General features: G+C 52.8%; 2 protein-coding genes across 6 annotated transcripts in view; both read left to right on the forward strand.

The window, feature by feature from the left end:
• The first annotated feature begins 34 nt into the window (after positions 1-34).
• On the forward strand, positions 35-6,870 carry SFXN2 (sideroflexin 2). Of its 5 annotated transcripts, none has more exons than XM_037400701.1 (12): positions 35-157; positions 1,141-1,313; positions 1,615-1,785; positions 2,888-2,986; positions 3,128-3,203; positions 3,281-3,366; positions 4,049-4,109; positions 4,181-4,247; positions 4,810-4,859; positions 5,153-5,202; positions 5,451-5,498; positions 5,893-6,870. In XM_037400701.1, exons 2-12 carry the CDS (start codon positions 1,153-1,155, stop codon positions 5,990-5,992), a joined length of 969 nt encoding a protein of 322 aa, XP_037256598.1. In that variant the 5' UTR covers positions 35-157; positions 1,141-1,152; the 3' UTR covers positions 5,993-6,870. The 5 variants fall into 5 exon arrangements, with proteins under 5 accessions (XP_037256598.1, XP_037256599.1, XP_037256597.1 ...); XM_037400702.1 differs by having other exon boundaries at positions 40-106; XM_037400699.1 differs by lacking the exon at positions 35-157 and adding an exon at positions 268-500.
• Positions 6,871-10,286: 3,416 nt separating this feature from the next.
• WBP1L (WW domain binding protein 1 like) overlaps positions 10,287-18,651 on the forward strand; it is a 65,583-nt gene continuing 57,218 nt past the window's right edge. The window contains exon 1 of the mRNA XM_037399803.1: positions 10,287-10,388. Coding sequence (XP_037255700.1) covers positions 10,302-10,388 — 87 coding nt within the window. The 5' untranslated portion in view covers positions 10,287-10,301. The remainder of the gene's footprint in view (positions 10,389-18,651) is intronic.

The following is an 18,651-nucleotide window of genomic DNA, read 5'->3' on the forward strand; positions in this document are numbered from 1 at the left end:
ATATACGCATGCGCACAAGGGGCCGCGCTGCCGGGGTGAGATGGGCGCGGCTGCTCGGGCCTCTGTGATTGGCTGAGGGTGGCCACGTGTCGGAGCCTGGGGGCAGGTAGAAGCCACGTGGGCGGGAGGTGGTGCGCCAGGGGTCTGGGGGCTGCAGGTAGGGCCACATGGGGGCGCGCGGGGCGGGGCGGGGCGGGGGTGTGCCGCGCCGCGCCGCAGGGCAGGGCAGGGGGCAGTGCCATGCTGCGAGGGCGCTGTCAATGCTGCGGGCCGCGGGCAGCGCAGGGCCCTATGCAAGGCACGGCAGCATGCAGGGCAGCGCAGCTTGCAGGGCAGCAATGCCATGCCATGCACAGGGTGGCACACAGTGTAGCACCACGGGGAGCATGCAGTGCAGTGCCGCAGCAGTGCAGGGCTATGTACTGCTATGGGAAACATGTAGTGTGGTACCACGGGGGATGCAGTGTAGTGGCGTGAGGGAGAGCATGACTGTTGCGGAGGTGAGCCGGCCATGTTACGGAGGGCATGCAGTGCGGTGCTGCCCTGGTGCCGTGGGAGGGTGCGGTGTGGGGCCACAGTTATCGGTTATAACTGCAGTTATGCAGTGCTGTCACAGGAGGGTGCAGGCGGTGTTCAGGGGCACATGCAGTGCAGGCATGGGAGGCTGCAGCGTGCTGCCGTGGGGGCATGTGGTGCCACTGGGGGGGACACAGGACATGAGGGGACGCAGTGCCATGCTGTGTGCGCACCAGTGGGGGGCGCAGTGTAACGCCCCAGCGGGGAGCACTCACAGGGCTGTGCTGTGCAGCCCAGTGGAGGGGCCAGGCTGGGTGTCACAGTGCTGTGCAGCATGGTCTCAGCCCGAGGAGGGGGTGCCAGGTGCTGGGGAGGGGCAGCACAAGTGGGGGGACCCTGTGCAAGCAGGGCAGTGTGTGCAGGCACAGCCTCGCTGCAGTGTTCAGCTGGCAGCAGGGGTGCAGGAAGCTCCCGGCCTCAAGGCTGCTGAAAGTCCAACTTTCCCGTTAAATATAAACCTCCCACAGCTCTCACCCAGTTAACTGCTCCTGTGGCTGTGGCAGGCCCACACTTAACGGGCAAGTGAGGCAGGATCTTCCTGAGCCACCTTCTCCTCCTGCCCAGACCCACACCAAAATGGCCACCGTTCCCCTTGGTTTCAACATCGACGCCCCACGCTGGGACCAGAGCACTTTTGTGGGGCGCCTGAAGCATTTCCTCAACATCACTGACCCGCGGACGGTGCTGGTGCCAGAGGAAGAGCTGGACCGGGCCAAGGCACTGGTGGAAGGCTGCAGGTGAGGGACAGGGATACAGCTGGGGCAGGTGCCATCCCTGTGGCTGTACCCAGCCACTCTGCAGGGCCACAGGAGGATGGAGGCAGTCATTCCCAAGCAGGCATGCTGGGACGTAACATCCGTCAGAGGTGGTTTTGGGGGAGTTTCCCAGGCTTCTCCTGGAAGCCTCAAGCTGGGACAAGTTTCCTTGTGGGAGATGTTTCACCTGCCTTTAATGTTTGGTGTCTGGGGCTCCATGCCCCAGTGGTGCCAGGTGCCGGCGGGTCTGTGTGGCTGCCCTTGACGGGCTCTGGGCTTGCAGGGCTGGGCTGGTGCCTCCAGGAAGCAGCCAGGAGCAGCTGCTCTATGCCAAGAAGCTGTACGACTCAGCCTTCCACCCTGACAGCGGCGAGAAGATGAACCTCATTGGGAGGATGTCCTTCCAGGTGCCAGGGGGCATGGCCATCACCGGCTGCATGCTCCAGTTCTACCGGTGAGCTCTTGGGGATGCTGGGTTTGGGGTGCAGCCCTGATGGTCCTTAACCCCTTGAAGAATCCCTAGTGGCCAGGGCATGGCCAGCCTGCCTCCTCTGGGGCTGGCTGCTGCCTGAGGTATGTCCGTGGCTGCTGTGCCTGCCTGCATCCCATAGCCCATAGCCTATGTCCCTGTGCCCTGTCCCCAGTGCTCAGCCTGTGGTGGAAGCATCACGGGTCCTCCTGGCCCCTGACATGGCTGGGCATGGTCTTGCTTTACCCTGAGCTCAGCTTAGCTCTTCGTGGAGCCCCTGTAATGATTAACACAGCCACGTCCTGTGTGGCCAGCACTCTTGCTCCATGGACCATAACGGCCCCTGAAACCAAGGAGCAAATGTGCCCCCAGGCCAGCCTGCTGCAGCATCCCCAGCCCATGCCGACAGCTCCCTGCAGTTCCCTTCTGAAATGGCTGCTGGGGGGGTGGTGTGCAATCCTGTCCCCAGCACAGAGGCTGTGTCAGATAGACACTGCCTTTCCCAGTGAATCCCCATCCCATCCCTGTTTGCTGTACTGGTTTGCCGGTTGTTGGTGAGGTCCTGTCTGAATTGGGGATCTCCCAGTGCTGATGGGTCACCCTCTTCTCAATCCATGTCCACCTTCCTGCATCCCAAAGCTTGCTCAGATTCACATGTCCCCGTGTCCCCTCTCACCCCACCTCAGTGTCCCTGAAGAGTGCGGGCACCCTGCTCACCCCAGAGCTGCCTCTGTCCCCATGTGCTCTTTCCTTGCTGCTTCCTTTGACAAAGGCTGATCTCAGCCCAGCAAGATAGCTGTCGCCTTGCTGAGAGCTGGGTCTCCCACCACTGGCCCAGCACCCTGCAGGGCTGGGCCCCCTTGTGTGCCCCTCGAAGTCTGTGGCAGCCAGGATTCCTAGGGTCATTTCCCAGCTTTGCCACTGGCTTGTGGCTTTGCTGCAGTGTCTCAGTTTCCCTTGGGAGACACCATGACATGTGTATTGAGGGCATCTTGCCTGTCCCCCTGCCAAGCCCATCCTGGCCGTGGGCACAGGCCAGGCATCTGTGATGACCTTTGAGCGTTTTCCTGGTCCCTTCTTTCTGCAGGACGGTGCCTGCAGTGGTTTTCTGGCAGTGGGTGAATCAGTCCTTCAATGCCCTCGTCAACTACACCAACCGCAACGCTGCCTCCCCCATCACGCTGAGGTGAGCAGCTCCCACACAGGATGGGGACCCTCTGTGTTGGGTCCCTTAGATCACCCTTGCCCCGTCTTGGGCACTGAAGGAACAGGATCAAGTCAGAGTTGGTGTTTCTGTTCTCTCCATTCTTTGAAAATCACTGTCCAGGCAAATCGGGGTGGCTTACTTCACAGCCACTGGTACAGCACTGGCCACCGCGGTAGGGCTCAACCTCTACACCAAGGTACGCCAGGACAAGGCCAGGTGGGGCAGCTGGCCGCATCCTGCCCTCCCTCACTGACATCAGCCTGTCTCCTGCAGCGAGCCCCCCCCTTGCTGGCCCGCTGGGTCCCCTTTGCGGCCGTGGCTGCTGCCAACTGTGTCAATATCCCCATGATGCGGCAACAGTAAGTGCCACTCGTGGCTGGGGTGCTCGAGGGACCCAGCTCCCTCCAAAGGTGAGCTGGTGGCAGTCGGTCTCCTGGACTGCCTGGCTGCCCTGCTGTGGTTTCCCATCCCAGGGGTAGGGGGGAGGAACAGGAGGGAGGTGGGCCGGGGTCTGCGTGTTCGTGGTGCCAGGTCTCAGGGAGGGTGCTGGGTGGGGTGGCTCAGCCTCTGCCCAGAGCAGGAGGGGGATTTTGGGCTGAGGATAGCTGTTCTGGGGTTTGGGTTGGAAGATCCCTCGAATTCAAAGGTCTTCTGTGTGTGCCCATGGGAGAGCCCCAGTCCACGATGTCCTGGCACTGGAGCCCTCTAGAGTCCTGCTGCTCGGGGTCCCCCACAGGTCACGGCACAGGGAGCTGTGGTGCTGTGTGGGGGGACTGTCCCCTGGCTCTGCTGCAGGTCCCAGGCGGGTGTCTGTCCCCCCCGAACGGCTGGACCCCGTTCGCAGCCATGCCCTGAAGATGGCAGCATCGGCTGGGCTGAGGACCCCGGAGCCCCATGCCCTAGGGCCAGGGCGGGGGGCAGCTGCAGCTGCTGTGCCAGCACAGCACGGGGGGACCCCTTGGCACCCCTTCACCCCGTTGCTGTGTCCTCACACTTCCCTGACCATCCTGGCCCGCACTTACAGCTGCCTGTCCCCTCCAGGGAGATCATCAATGGAGTCACAGTGACAGATGGGGACAACAATGAGCTCGGCCACTCCAGGGTGAGTCTGGAGGTGGGGGGCCAGGTTGGGGCATGGCGTGGCAGAGGCTCACCTGTTGCTGTTGCTTGCAGAGGGCGGCAGTAAAGGGCATCGCACAGGTTGTGGTCTCTAGGATCACCATGGCAGCACCAGGCATGAGTGAGTACAGGGCAGGAGGGTTGGTGGCCAGACCAGGGGCTCCCCTGGGACCCACCGCCTCGCCGTCCCCTGTTTCTGTTTCCCCCAGGAAGAAGAGGGAGGGTGGCCCTGCATCCCAGGTGGCATTTGGTCACATGTCACTGATGGAGCTGGTCTCCCCATCCTGTGATTCCCATCAGAGTCCCCCCAAGCCCCCAGCCCTCCTCATCCCAACCCAGAGCCAGTGGGGAATGTGGTGTGCTCCCCTGGCAGCTGGGCTCCACAAGGACACTTCTCATGCTCTCTGGCCCTGGGCCCTCATCCTGCAGCCCAGCATCCCCGTGCCATCATGAGATCCTTGCCATGCCACAAGCTTGGCAGGAGGGATGGGAGCACAAGGAGCATGGATCATACTGCCCCAGTGATGGATGGATGGGGTCCCGTGCCAGGTCCCTGCCATAAGCAAATACCCAGTGGCCCCCAGCACAGCTAGCCATAGCCATGGCCTCCAGGAGGGAGGTCCTGCTGGGGCAGCTCTATAGGCTGGCTTGCAGGGCAGCTCTGACCTTTTCTCTCCTCCCAGTTATTTTGCCCATCATCATGGAGCGACTGGAGAAATTCCCATTCATGCAGGTGAGCCCATGTTTCTCCTGCCATGGTTTTCCAGTGGGTCCTGTAGTTCCCCCACTGCTGAGATGCTGGGGATGAAATGAGGGGTTGCAGAGCCTGCTTGCTTTTTTCCTGTTTGAGTCACTGGTATACCAGAGGTCTCTCAAGTGATACAGAGAGGCTGTAGGAGTGTGGCAGGGGTCAGGGGCACCCCAGAGATACTGGGCATTCAGCCCTGTTGAGGGGAGAAGCCTCTTCACCCTGTGAGCAGGGCTTGTGGCCAGGCTGGGGACTCAATCCTGGCTCTTCCCTTACAGCGGATCCGGGTTCTCCATGGGCCTCTGCAGGTGCTGCTCTGTGGGGGCTTGTAAGTATCTCACTGCTCGAGTGCCTGTGGGTACCTGGTACCTGGAGCGCTGCTCTGAGGGGTGCTTGAAAAAAAGGCCTCTTTCCTGGCAGGGGATTGCAAAGCTGCTTGCCTTTCAGCCTGGGCTTTCCCTGGTTATTGGGAGTCTTGCGGTGTGAGCAGCATATCTTGGGCTGAGGTCCCTGCGGCCAGGGGGCAAACAGGCTGTCATCCCCAACACTAATGTTTGTCTCTTCTCTGTCCTACAGCCTCCTGTTCATGGTACCAGCAGCCTGCGCCCTGTTCCCACAGAGATGGTACCTGTCCCACTACTTCCCTCTCCTGCGCGGGACCTCGGGAGCCTTTTTCCTCCTAGCTCTTGTCTGCCTGTCCCAGCAGAAGCATAACGGGCACCCACCCTTCAACCTGAGGCAGCGCCTGTCTGTACATGCCGGTGCCTCAGGCAGCAGGAGGGCATGTGCCTCCCCTGCTCTGTGCTGGGACCAGTGGGACCCCCAGCCTCATGGACAGCTCTCTGCCCCCCAGCACTGGGAGTGGTGGATGCCAGGGATGGGTGGTGGGTCTTGACATGAGCCTGCAAGATTCATAGGACTGCAGGGGACCTTGAATGGCAATGGGGAGGGAGGGTGGCCTGACTGGTCCTCAGGGAGGAGGATCGTGGGTCTCATTGTCTATCCCTTTTCCCCACAGCTCCCTTGCATTGACTGACCTCGAGCTGGAACTGCGTGACAGTATCGTGGCCAAGCATGGGGACAAAGTGCCATACGTCTACTTTAACAAGGGACTGTGAATGGAAACTACCTCAGAAGCCGTTGCACCCCTCCAGCCTTCTGTCACCAGCAGCTCTACATCCCCTGAGCCGGGCTCAGAAGCATGGTCCAGCCAGATCTGCCCCCCAGCTCAGCTGCCTCCTTCCTCTGGAGAGGCAGGATCTGGCTCTCTGCCCAGCTTGCAGCACTTTGCCTTGTCCTGAGCCTCCTGCCACGTGCTGCTGGCTGTGTCCCTGCCTCCCCATGTCCCTCTTGCTCTGGGCAGTGGCTGCACTTCCCGTGCCTTTTGCCCAGCGCAGGAGGATCTGCCCAGCCTGTCTGAACTTCACATGGTCACTGGGCTTGAGCCCGCAAGGCGCCAGGCTCTCTCCCTCATGGCTCAGATCACAGTCCTACCTCCGAAAGCAGGTGCTCTGCCATTGAACCAGGAACCAAACCATACTGCTGCCTTAAACCACCACAGTGGCCTCTTACCATGAGCTGGATCATGCCTTGGCAGGCAGGAAGGGACCTGTCCCCTCTGCGCAGGGATCACTCCAAAGTCCAGGGACCAATGTTTGGACCATGCCTTCCTTGCTTTCAGGTTCAGATTTTATCCACTTTGTAATTGCCACAATCTAGGAGAGAAATAAGTAATTGTTTTTAAGCTTTAATTTTTTCAATCTAGCCATTCCTGAGCAAGAGAGTCAGCCGTCACCCTTGTCCCACATCTCACCATCCCCATGGTAGCATCAAGGACCTGCAGCTTTGCTGGACAGTTGATTCTGGCCCCCCTTGGACAGGGAGGAGGAGACACAGGACTCACAAAGCTGTTGAGGCATTAATTCAGGCTCTGAATAGCAGCAATATAAACAACAGAGATGAGGGTTGAAAAATAAAATGTGATTTTTAAAAAACAGCTGTGGGTTCTGCTTTTGGCTGGTCTCTGCGTGTCTGATTCCCTGGGCAGGGCTGGTGATGTGGATGTCATGCCTGCCTTGAAAGGGAAAGGTGTGGGCTCTGTGACTGACCAGGCACCAGGGTGGGGGTCAGCACTGGGGCCAGGAGAAGGAGAAAGAGCCATGAGGCTCAGCAAGGGCTGTCATGAGTCCTGAAACCCTTGGGCATCCCATGCAGTCTTCCCCAAGAGTTTTTTGGGGCTCGCTACAAACAGTCTTGAGGCAAGTGACAAAGGGAGGTGGTAGTGTCATGATCATAGTGACTCTTACCCCTTTGGGGGGACTAGGGGGATGATACTGGGTGACCCTTCCTACACCCATGGGTGCTGTTTGTCTTCTTGGCAAGGCAAGGTTTGCATGATGCTAACTTGGGTCTGCCACGAGGCCTTTCCCACCCCAAAGAAGAGCAGGTTGAGTTTGCTGCAGCCCATTTTTGGAGGAGGAAGAAGCCCCAGTATTCATCCCAAGTCCTGGGCTAAAGACCCTGCTGTCAGCCAGCTGCATCCAGGTTCTGTGCTTGCTGATGAACATCCCTTGGTGGGACAAGTGTGTTTCTAACCAGCATATGATGTGGCTGCTCAGAGAGCCCCATGGGCCAGCGGATGGTCAACACTCATCCCTCCAGCCAGGGATACATGTCAGATCCCTGGCGGCAGCAGCATCCCCACATCAGCTGCATACCACTGTGGAGGCACAGGGTCTGCAGCCAAAGGGCTTTCTGGCATTAATCATTCTGCTCCTACAGAGAAAGCAGCCAAACCCAAAACGTACTTCTTGAAGGGCCAAGCTGTATCCACAGTGGATTTACTTCTGCCTAAGCTGCAACAGGCAGAGGATAATGTCTCCAACCACATGTAGCTACAGCTAGAAAGCTGCACAAGAGCTCTGAAATAATTAATAGGTCAGCGGAAAGTAGAAAAACATGTTCAAACTTGTGTATCTGTTCCCTGGGCATTATTAGATCTCTTGTTAATGTGCAATTAAAATAATAGATAAGCACATGAAACAAAACAGATGTCACTCCCGTTGGGAGTGGAAAGAAGCCACAAAAAGACATCACTTCTTTCGGCTTTTCTTAAGCTCCTTAACTCAAGCTGCTTTTGCCCTACACACAAAACTGCTTTGAGCACTTTCAGAAAGGCACCTGTAGCAGCCTGGGCTGTGCTTGGGTCCAACATGCCTCTGGCATGTTTGGGTGCAGAGCGATGCTTGTAAAACAATGTGCTGTAGGACCCTAAAACTGCCTTTCCCCTGCGCATCACAGCCACGCTCTTGCTCTTGACCCTTCCTGCATTCGCAGCGCGTGGGGGTCCCAGCAGGGCAGGGGGCTCTGTGGCCAACAATACCAGGGCAGCAGCCACCCGAAGCAAAAGCTGGGACCACGGTGGGAAAGCGTCAGTAATTTTTTCAGTAATTCACTCCTTTTTTGCTGTCCCCAGCCATACCAGAGAAGTGATGGAGCAGGGGGATGCTCTAAAGAGCTATTGCCATCTCACAGCAGTTCTCCCCTTGCCCTGGGAAGCAGCACGTGGTGCAGTTTATTGCTGTTGGCCAGGGGAAGAGAGTTGCTCTGGACTTGGAGGATTGGCAAGCCATCATCAAGCCAGACTTACCCCCTTGAGCTTATAGCGGTGGATTCCCTCTTCAGATCGACTTGGATTTGTGCCAGCTGACAGTTTAACTCAGCGGGGTTTCTGGGTTTCTAGGTTGTAGCTAGAATATCCCCTGGAGGATTCAAGTCATCTCAACAGCTCACATTGCTCTGGTGCTGGGAGATGACTGCTGCAGCCAGCGCCTGCCTGCCCTTCCCAAAACCACAGTAATTCCCCAGCCTGCCTTGGTCTTGCTGGGGAGCAGAAGGGTCACAGCCAGGCTGCGGCCAGCAAGTCCCTATGCTGCCAAGGGTGACTCCAGCCAGCCCTGCTGCTCCATTTCCCATTGCTGCAACAGGAAGGAAACTTAATTGCCAGGAGTCAGAGCTGGACTCATCCCTGTTTGGGAAGAGCTGCAAGTGTTAATTACTCTCCAGCAATGAGTCACACCTGATCTGGGCTTGTCCTGTGCTCTGGTGTGCTCGCCTCCTTCTCCCTGCTGTGCCTATAATTTCAGGGCTAGCTGCAAACAGGAATAAAGCCCCTTTAGTAACCGTGTGTGGCCAAAATGTCAGCCCTCCAGCATGTTTACAACCTCCCTTCAAATGATAACCAGCCCAAAGTCGTCATGTTGGGCTGCAGCTGAGCCCGGGGAGAGGCTGGGGAGGCATGGGAGCCTGGGGGTCTCCTCTGACCATCAGCAGCCCCAGCAGGCAGGCTTGGCTCGCTGCTCCTCACCCAGAGGCTGGTGGACACTGGTGGGCTGCCTGCCTACAGAGAGGGGAGCAAGCAGGGTGCACATGCAATGGGTTAACTAACACCTGCATGTGGCGGGTGGAGGAGCTAATCCAGCAGGGTTAGGTGTGCCCCAAGTACTGCCCTGATGGAAAAATGCCAGGGCAGGAGATAAGCTGCTAAGTTGGTTATTTTTTTTCTGGCTTTTCTTAACATGTTATCTGAGCATCTGATAGACTACGCCATGGCAATCCAGCGTGGAGGCTGCCTGGCGTGCTGGGAGCGGCTGTGCAGAAAGCCTCTGCCACTGCCCCAGAAACAGGGGCCATCTCCTCCGAGCTGTGAATTAACCCCAGGTGCTGGTGCCCCCACTTCTCCTGGGGGTGCAAGCCCAGGCAGGGGACCACTGCGTGGGGACACCCTGGGACCCAGCTGCAGTGGGAGATCCTCTTCTCTGTGCTGCTTCCACCTCCAACCGCCAACGCGTGGCTGCCCGCTGGGCGCCTCTAGTGCAGCCCTATGCCGCTGCTGCCATTTCACCACCCTCTCCATGCCCAGCTCTCCGGTGTGCCCCAGGGCTGGGTATGTGGGTGCATTGGGGAGGGGGCTGAGTGGGGACCATGGTGACCAGATGTGACCAGGTGAATGGTGGGTGAGAGCCTGGCTGCCATTGGGGTGTCAGGGAGGCCGTAGCAGGTCAGAGGGTATTTGTGAACCCTGGTTTTGCAGTGCACGGCTCTGTCACAGGAGGTGCATTGCACTGGGGGTGCAGCCCCTCACACCCCTCTCTGGCCAGTTCCGCCACTCACAATGTGGCGGCCCGTGTCCTACCCCAGGCTCCCTGCCCGGTGCGCCACACTCAAGATGGCAGCTCCCTGCTCGCAGACCCCGCCCCTCCCGGTTCTGCCCTAAGCGACAGCACGCTAAGCCAATGACAAACCAAGCAGTGCGCCGCCTGCCCAATAGACGGCCGGCTGGGGCGGGTCGGGGCGCGGGGTGCCCCCTCGGCTCCCGTCCCGGGCCGCAGTCGGGCTGGGGAGGCGGGGAGCGGGGGGTGGGGGGGGATGGCGAGGAGGCTTCGCGCCGCTATGGCCTTGCTGCTGTTCCAGGCCCTGCCCGAGGGGCTGCCTGCCAGCGTGGAGCCTGCCCAGGTAGGGGCTGCCCTGGGGGGCCCGCCTGGGGGGGGGTCTGGGGTCGCGCCGTGCTGGGGGGCCGTGTCCCTATGGTGGGAGCCGGCTGTGGGGGGCGCGCAGGCCTGGGGGGGCAGCGGTGTGAGCGGGGGGGCTGCGCCCTCCGGGCTGAGGGAGGTGGTCTTTGGGGTAGGGGTTCAGGCTGGGCTGGTAGGGGTGGGAGCGTGCGTGGGGTGTCTGGGGCTCTTGGGGCTGAGGGAGGAGGCTTTTAGGGGCCCGCTTAAGGGTTGGGGACCCCCCCTTGACTTAAGTAAAGCTGGAGAAGATGCAGAGACCCTCAGTCTGGGGGTGCTTGTGTGTCGTGGGGATGGAGAGGTGTAGGGGTTGGGTGGCAGTGCCTCTTGGAGGTGCTTTGTATGGCAGGGTGGCTGCAGGACATGGAGGAATGATGTTTAATGGTGGTGGAGTGGAGGTTATGGAGAAGGTGGTTATGGTGAGGGCAAAAGGCTGGAGCTGGCAGGTGCGCAGGGGCCTGCGGGTGGAGGAGCGTGTGTCTTTCGGTGGTGGCAACAGGGGAGAATGTGGCCTGTGAGGGGACGGGGCTGGAGGAGGTTTGGGATGAGCTGAGGGGTGGCCGTGGGGTAGGTAGCCAAAGGACCTGGGTCAGCAGTAAATGAGACTTGTGTGGTGCTGCACAAGCCAGGTGAGCCAGTCTTCCCCTGCAGGAGCTGTGGTGGGGAGGTTCGACGCAAGCCTCTGCATAGATGGAAGGAAGAGGGGGTGTGTTTCAACTGGGATGAGGGGGACCAGGCCTTGTCTTTGTAGGCTGTGACCACTTGCTTACTACTTTCTTCGTGCCTGGAAAGGGTTTTAGTGAAGTTGATTCTTTCTTCTTCATCTCTTTATTCTTTCCTGCCTATGCTGCAATGTGTACCGTTCAGCTCTCCAGTGATGTTCTTGGCTCCCCCAGTGTAGATGCCTGTAAACCTCTCCCACCCTGATATGTGGGAGCGCGTTGATCTCTGAGCACCACTCAGAGAGGACTATACTAGGCCAAGCAACCTATGCACGACGAGGATCTTACTGTCGCAGAGTCAAGATGTCTTTTTTTCATCCTCTGCAGGACACAGATGGAATATGGTGACTTCTGATTTGATGTGGTGTATTACTTTTAAGTTACAGATTGTAGTTTGCATTTGTTGAAGGTCTGAGCCAGTGAGATGCTGATCTGTGAGTGTAGGTCACAGACTGTGGGTTGCATGGTGCTTGATGTCATGGTGGTGCAGATGGGGAGTGTCCCTTCTGGAAGGGGTTCATTGAAATACTTCGCAATGCTTCTGCAGGAGGAGGAGGTGAGGAGTTTGTCTATGGCTACAGATGTTACCCTCCTTTTAAATTTCCTTCTTCTTTTCAGGGTGCTGAGCACACCAGATCTACTTTAATAGCTGTGTAATTCCCTGTTGGTAGTGCCATCCCAAATCTCCTTCAGCTGCACCAAGGCTATGGTTTGGCCATTATTGCCCTGGGGAGCCAAGTGCAGGATTGCATTGAACAGTATTTTTTCCGTGTTGTCTTAAATGCCTTTAATAGATAGAAGTGCTAGTTGTTGCTCTGTTTCGTCTGTGAGCTGCCATACATGAACTAAGTGTATATGAGCACATCTCAGGTTTGTTTTGGTCTCCGGTTGTTGCAGTATTCCAGCTGTGAGCAGTGGTCGGCTAGTAGGATTATCTGTACAGTAGCTGTGAAAGTCTTCAACTGTATACATGCTAATAAAAATACCATACCTGCTTTGAAGACTGTGGAAGATGCTCCCTGCATCATACAGCTTATACATTTGTCAAAGAGCTGGTAGAAGAAAGGAATAGGAAGTAGAAAAGGAGGAAAGGAAAAAGGAGGAGTGTGGAAGCAACCATACAGGTAGGTTGCCTGTGGAATAGTTGCATACATGACTTGTGGATATCCTCTCCAGTCAGTGCACCAGAAATAATCCTAAAATAGTAAGACTTGAGTGGTATAATACATGAGAGTGGGAGAGAAGAGCTTTGGCGGCCTATATTTTCTTTAGAGCACTTAGATACAGATGCATCTTTTACTCATTTTCTTTTCATAGTTTGTCTATATAAAACCCTTGCAGTTTATTTTAGATCTTAAATGTAGACTCTGTCTGTCAAAAGCTGGTATTATCTCACTGCATACTAGAGATTGACAGCTACCCACTCAAAAATGACAGTGGTTATGTAGGATCTTGAACACCAGTATGTGACAAAACTTTGCCTGCTTTGGCGTGTGTGCACCTTGGAGCCTGTTTTCCTGGGAGCTTGTAGAGAGGAGCTGCAGTGGGGCGGTGCTGGAATAGGAAGATCTCCGTACCAAGGGTTCCGGTGTTTCTAGCTGAAACTCTTGACAGCTTTTGCCTCTTGTTCTCTCAGATTGTTGCTGCCCTTGCTGCCTCTTGTGACCGCTGCCTACTTCCATCTATCTTGCAGACATTTGCCATGCCCTGCTTGCTTCTGCTGTCTGGGGGAGCTTGTTTTTCAGGGTCCATGCCTCCTTGCCTGTAAAAACAGTCCCACAGACCTGGTGGTCTGAAGCTGGGAGGTGCTGCAGGAAATGTGTCCTCTAAATAATTCAGGAGGTGGAGCTGTACTGCCTAGCCACACTGAACAAACATTCCCGAGAACATGCTGTACTCCACAGGAGGGTCTGATTTTTCAGGTTAAAATAAGTCCGGGCTGCCTAAGATCTTCAAAGACCTTTCTTTTAACTAAGGCTTGTTTAGGGTGGTGGGTGGAGGAGAGTGAAGATAATTAGCACATTACCATCCTGAATCCAAGTTATTTAACTGTCTCCATGACTATTCATTGCCGTTTCACTTGTAATCAGAGCGCAAAACTCTTGTTAACTGGAGTTGAAGCATTTGTCAGTAGATTATGGGCAGAAATAATTGCAATTGTGTAATAAAGTTAGGATAAATGTCACAGGAAGAAGAAATCTAGCCATGTTCAGTTGCGACCATAGATGTATAGCCTTAACTGCACAGCTTAGCTGGGCACTCCCCTCTTGGTTTGAGGGAGAAGGAAGTGGGGAAATAAGAAATTAATATATTTTGAAATGAATGTGATCGAATTTGTAATGAAGAAGTTTGAACAGAATAAGTTTTCTATTGTAGTTTGTCTCTACAGGGCAGAGTAAAGGTTGACTGCCTTAACTATCTGTCTGCTTCCCACGCCTACAACTTAATTATCACATAGTTTTCTCAACTGTTGTTTTCTTTAAAAACAAGAGATTTAAGTGAATGTTAACTATGTGACAAGTCTGTGGAATCTGTCTTTCTCTAATAATGTGGTTTTGAGCCAAAATCTGACAGAAGCAGGCTCTTCTTAAAGACCGATTTCATCCCAAATTGAAGAGTTTTCTTGAAGTACTGTGACTTGAGGGATGATTCATCGTATGTGACAAAGAGGATGGATCCTTGCTTTAAGGAAGAACTCAGCGTGACTGTCGCTGTGGCTAACACCCCCATAACGCAGAATTTCTGTCCAAGGCTGTGCTCTTGCTGTGACCACAGCTCTGATTGCACCAATATGGAGTTACTACACTTCATCTAAGAGTTTGGCTGCACTTGGGGCCTTTCAGAGCATCACTTCATCAGGTAGTTTGTGAACTGAACAGCAAAGTTTCAATTATCCCCACGTAAGAGAGGCTCGTCTCCACATCCGTAAATTTAAGACAACTTTTTTGATTAAGGTAAAGGTAATTAGTTGCAACTGCACTTCTGTGTCTTCCAAAATGCATCAGGGTCTTCAGAAGGAGAGCTGCTTGTATAACCATAGGATATATTTTGTCTTCCATGACATCTTTGTCTGTGACTCTTGGTTTTTGGCTTGCTAATTTCCACAGTTTTGGCAGGAGGCAGCAGAGATCAAAGTACGTCCTGTACTTGCTCAGAACAGGAACCTCTAAATAACTGCGGATTGGATTAAGTACTGCTCGTACCGTGATGATTAAACCACTGTGAACTCTGGCGCCTCATCTGTATGGCACACTTTCCAGCGGATTGAAATTTTTTTGTTTGTGAGTTACCCTCACAATTACACAAAATGCTGTAAGAATTTCTCCTTGCATCTCTGCAGCAAATGGAAAGCCTGGTCTGAAAGTGTCTGATAGATCCTGGGGAGAGTGTGGCAGTTTTCTTCAGGATAGTTGAAGCAACTCCGACTGGGGCCTGTCATTGCCTTTCTGAGAATTTCCCTGGCACCCTCCACATATTAATTAACAAATATATAACACTACCTTAAGAATAAAATTGGGTAGCTCTTGTGGAGTAGTGCTATGCTGCAAGGGGAACTTGGAAAGGTTCATCTGCCAGAGTTGTTTCGATATGGTTGGGGATTTTTCCATCCTCTCAGCCTCAAGAGCCAGGCAGGGTCAGGCCAGGTCAGCCTCATCTGGCTAGCAGCAGCATCCAGTACTGACAGCACCAGCAGTGGCTCCGCTGGGTGCAGTGCTTCTGGGTGACTGCTGCTGGGCAGCAGGGATCCTGCCCAAAGTGGTGATACCACTACTGGCCCTTCCAGTGAGGCAGAGGGATGAATGTGCTCAATGTCTGGCCACATTTCAACAGCAGTTACTCAACCCTGGCTAAAACACCCATCGACCCTTCACTTTGATTCCTAGAAGTGCTGCTCACCATAGCATCTACAGCGGTTGCTTTTCTGCTGACAAAAATGCAAACTGTGCTTTTATATGGCTCTGTCAGCCTGTATTAACCCGATGTTATGCTGAAGTTCATCTTTGTCTTTCTGTGGTATTAGAAAGGCATTAATGTAGGGAGCAGTTTATGTTTCTTTGTAATCTGAAAACACAGGGACATCCTCCAAGGTAATGGGCAGTATATTTAGTAAATGCAAACAACCCACCTTTTCTTTTTGCCCTTTTTTCCCTTTAAGTCATACTGGGAGGACTCGCGGGATTGAACAGACATTAGCTTGTGGTGGCACAAAGGCTAGTGATCTTATGGTCTGCTTCTCCATCCAGTGTTGTCTGTGCTGTGCCCTTTGGTCGTGGCTCTGCATATGTAAACGTCTCCTTGTCTGGCATGTCATGCAGTTTTAGTAGCTGAGCTACGTGTGGCCTTTTGTTCTGTCTCCTGACAACATGCATGCTTGGTACTGGGTTTGGGGATGTTCCTCAAATCTAAGCTGCCCTGTTTTACAGGGTACAGGGTAGGTAAGAGTTTGCCCTTTCCGGTTAGCTGCATAGGAATCTGCTCAGCTTATTAATGCATTTAACTAGTGACTCTATGGCTGTACACACTCCTGTCTTGCATTTGTTTCAGGGGGTTCATGAATCCAAGATGACTGGGCAAGCTGTTCCTGCCAGGGTTGGGCTGTTGTTTTTGCAATATGGGGGAAAGGACTCGACATGTCAGAGGCATCTCAAAAGCAGTCTCTGAGGCAGGGCTGGTGACAATCTCAGAAGGGCCATGAGTCATGGCAGGGCAGAGATACTCACTGCACATTGCAGGACAACCTGATTGGGCCAGGTTTTGGTCTGTGCTTCCAAGTCGGAAGAAAGCAAGCACAGAGTGTGGGATGGGACTCCTGGATGACTTCATAGAGAGATGCTGATGGGGAAATCTCGTTCCTCCTTCCCCCTGCTGTCTTGTGTGATTAGAAAACCCACAGTTAAGAAGACAGGCTTTGAGATGCCAACACCTGGGTGCTGTGGCAGCAGAGCTGTGACAGGCAAGATTGCCTGCGTGGCTGAGCCTGCGAACAGTGCACATAACAAACACGCCTGAAGTAATAGCTAGCTGGAGAGAACAGTCTTGCCAAGCAGGATTTACATGCCCATACCTTACCTGTGTCAAGAAGTGTGTTGGTGTGGCAGTCACAAGTGATGTTTCTTCCTGATTTCTCAGGTAGTGTTTGACTGCAAAGGAAGGCTCAAGGTGCTGCAGAGACCTGCTGTTTATCTGCTTGGACAAGGAAGAACTTGATTTTTCTTAATGATGTGATTATCAGTGGGATCACTGCCCCCAGTATTATTTTTAGGTAACTGCTGTAGTCTCTGCAATGGCTTGTGAAACTGTAATGGAGCACTTTGCATGAGAGTCCTTGCTGGGTGCGAAGTGAGGTTGTTATCCAAATCTGGGTTCTTCACCCAGCGTGCAAGAGCCTATCCACACTGAGAGCTGTATATTTGTTTATTGGTATTTGTTTTCTGCACAGACATGGGGGCTAGGTAGTAAATTCACAAAGCTAGCCACCTCTTGACAATAGCTGAGATTTTATACACTTTGAACAATTGTTTGCAGTTACTTCAGTCACAATTCTTATTGGTTCTTACAAGCCTCTTCACCATTTAAAGGTACTAGACTATGGGGAGGGGGCTTTCTTTGCTCGAGGGTGGATCTTTTACTATGCTAATTAGGAGAGTTCACACATAGTTCAAGTAATTTTCTGTTTGGTCTCATTAACCTTTTGGTTCTCCTTGAGATTACCGTGTTACTTCTTACCTTGAGTATTTATGGTGTCTGTTCCTTCTCCCAAGGCCATGTCTTGTTAACTATTTGTAAGGGTTGATTAACATCCTGTGTCTTTCCAATTATTTCTTGTTTTCTTTAAATCAAGTAATTCTCGCATCAAATCCCCCTCTGAGACTGTATAAGGGAAGAATTTATTTTTCCCCTCATATTAGTCTCATCGTTACATTAGTTGGCCCACCCAAGATCGAACAACATCTCCATATACGTTGAATTAATACATATATACTCACAAATATTAGAACTCCTGCAATCACAATGCATATCACCTTCTTTATCTGTGAACTTAAAATCTGGTACCCAAGAGGTCAGCCATTTCCACATTTCAGCAAAGCCAATAGAACTGTCATAATTTTGTATCTCATGTAAAAATTTAGGTTGTTTCCAAATGTCATTAAGATCTGTAGGTATTCTGCTGCTTTGGTCAATGTAAATACAGGAACTAGAAAATAAGACTGTACACGCACACACCCCCCCTTAGATGCTAACAGCATGTCTAAAGCTATTCTGTTTTGAATAGTAATGTCTGCTAATTTTTATACTTCTTTCTGATCTCATTTCTTATTTTCTCTACTATTGCTGATATATTTATTATAGCTTTTTCAAGCTTACTTACTCTTAACCACAGTATAAACCATCTAGCAATTGAATGAAAGGCTGTCGGCCTTTCAATCAAAGGATTACTTCCCATGTGTCTTTTCATATAGGATCACAATGACACTATAATCCTGGTGTCAATTCTTCAACTATAGTTACATTCAGTAATATTGTCCCTAGGTGGATTTGTTACCTGGGGCGCAGCGCCAGGTCACCACGTGGAGGTATTTCTATTCCTTCATTCTGGTTTGCTCAAAGTAGGGAGCTAGGTGGTCACTCACAAATGCCTTGCTTGCTGATTGTCAAAACTTTTACACGTTTCAGCAAGCAGAGACATAAACTTTCATGATTTACGAGTAACAATTCTTTCATTACTTAATACTCAGCTTCCTATTCCTCAAACAGTTCTCTTGCTTCTTATGCTAATTAGTCTGCATGTTCAGTCTCAACTTCTTTTTAGGTCTGGGGGTGAGTGGGGGTGAGTTGGTGGTCAATGGGTAGATGGTAGTGATCTCCCTGCCAGAATTACCTTTCCCCTAGTTAGTGCTTCTGGTGGTAAACTTCCAGTCAGTTCATTCATCTGGTGGTACTTTCCTCCTTTAAACAAAGAACTTGCTGGTGCTTAACCAAGTGCTTAGTAGGGCATTCAAAAATGCTTGTAACTTGATTTAACCATTAACAATTAATTTCTTCTGATTGTCTTAAAGTAAAACTACTAACAATACATTAAATTTTGTTAATAATTCCCTTAATCATTTCATGTCAATATGGCTCCTAAAGTACAAGTTCCTGACCAATTTATAGGTAAAGACTTTCTTGCTTTCATCACCCAGATCCAATACCAAGCTTTTCCTTCTGGGACTGGCTAACATGAGACTTGGGTTTTAAGAATTGGTGTCAAAACATCAATTGTTTTATTACATTTTTTATATTTCCCACTGGAAGGTGGATAACCTGTTTTGCAGTCTTAATTTACCTGTTCCTTTTTGGGGACTGCATCTGTGGATAGAAGTGCAATAATTTTGTGGGAGATCAAGGGCAGTTACTTTCTGTTCTTCTATTCTTTCGTTTATATTAAAGGATATATTTGTCCATAATTCTCCCCATGAAGTGTGTATAGACCCAGCAACTGGTTCT

This window comes from Falco rusticolus, chromosome 9 (genome assembly GCF_015220075.1).
Source record: "Falco rusticolus isolate bFalRus1 chromosome 9, bFalRus1.pri, whole genome shotgun sequence".
Classification (NCBI taxonomy): Eukaryota; Metazoa; Chordata; class Aves; order Falconiformes; family Falconidae; genus Falco; species Falco rusticolus.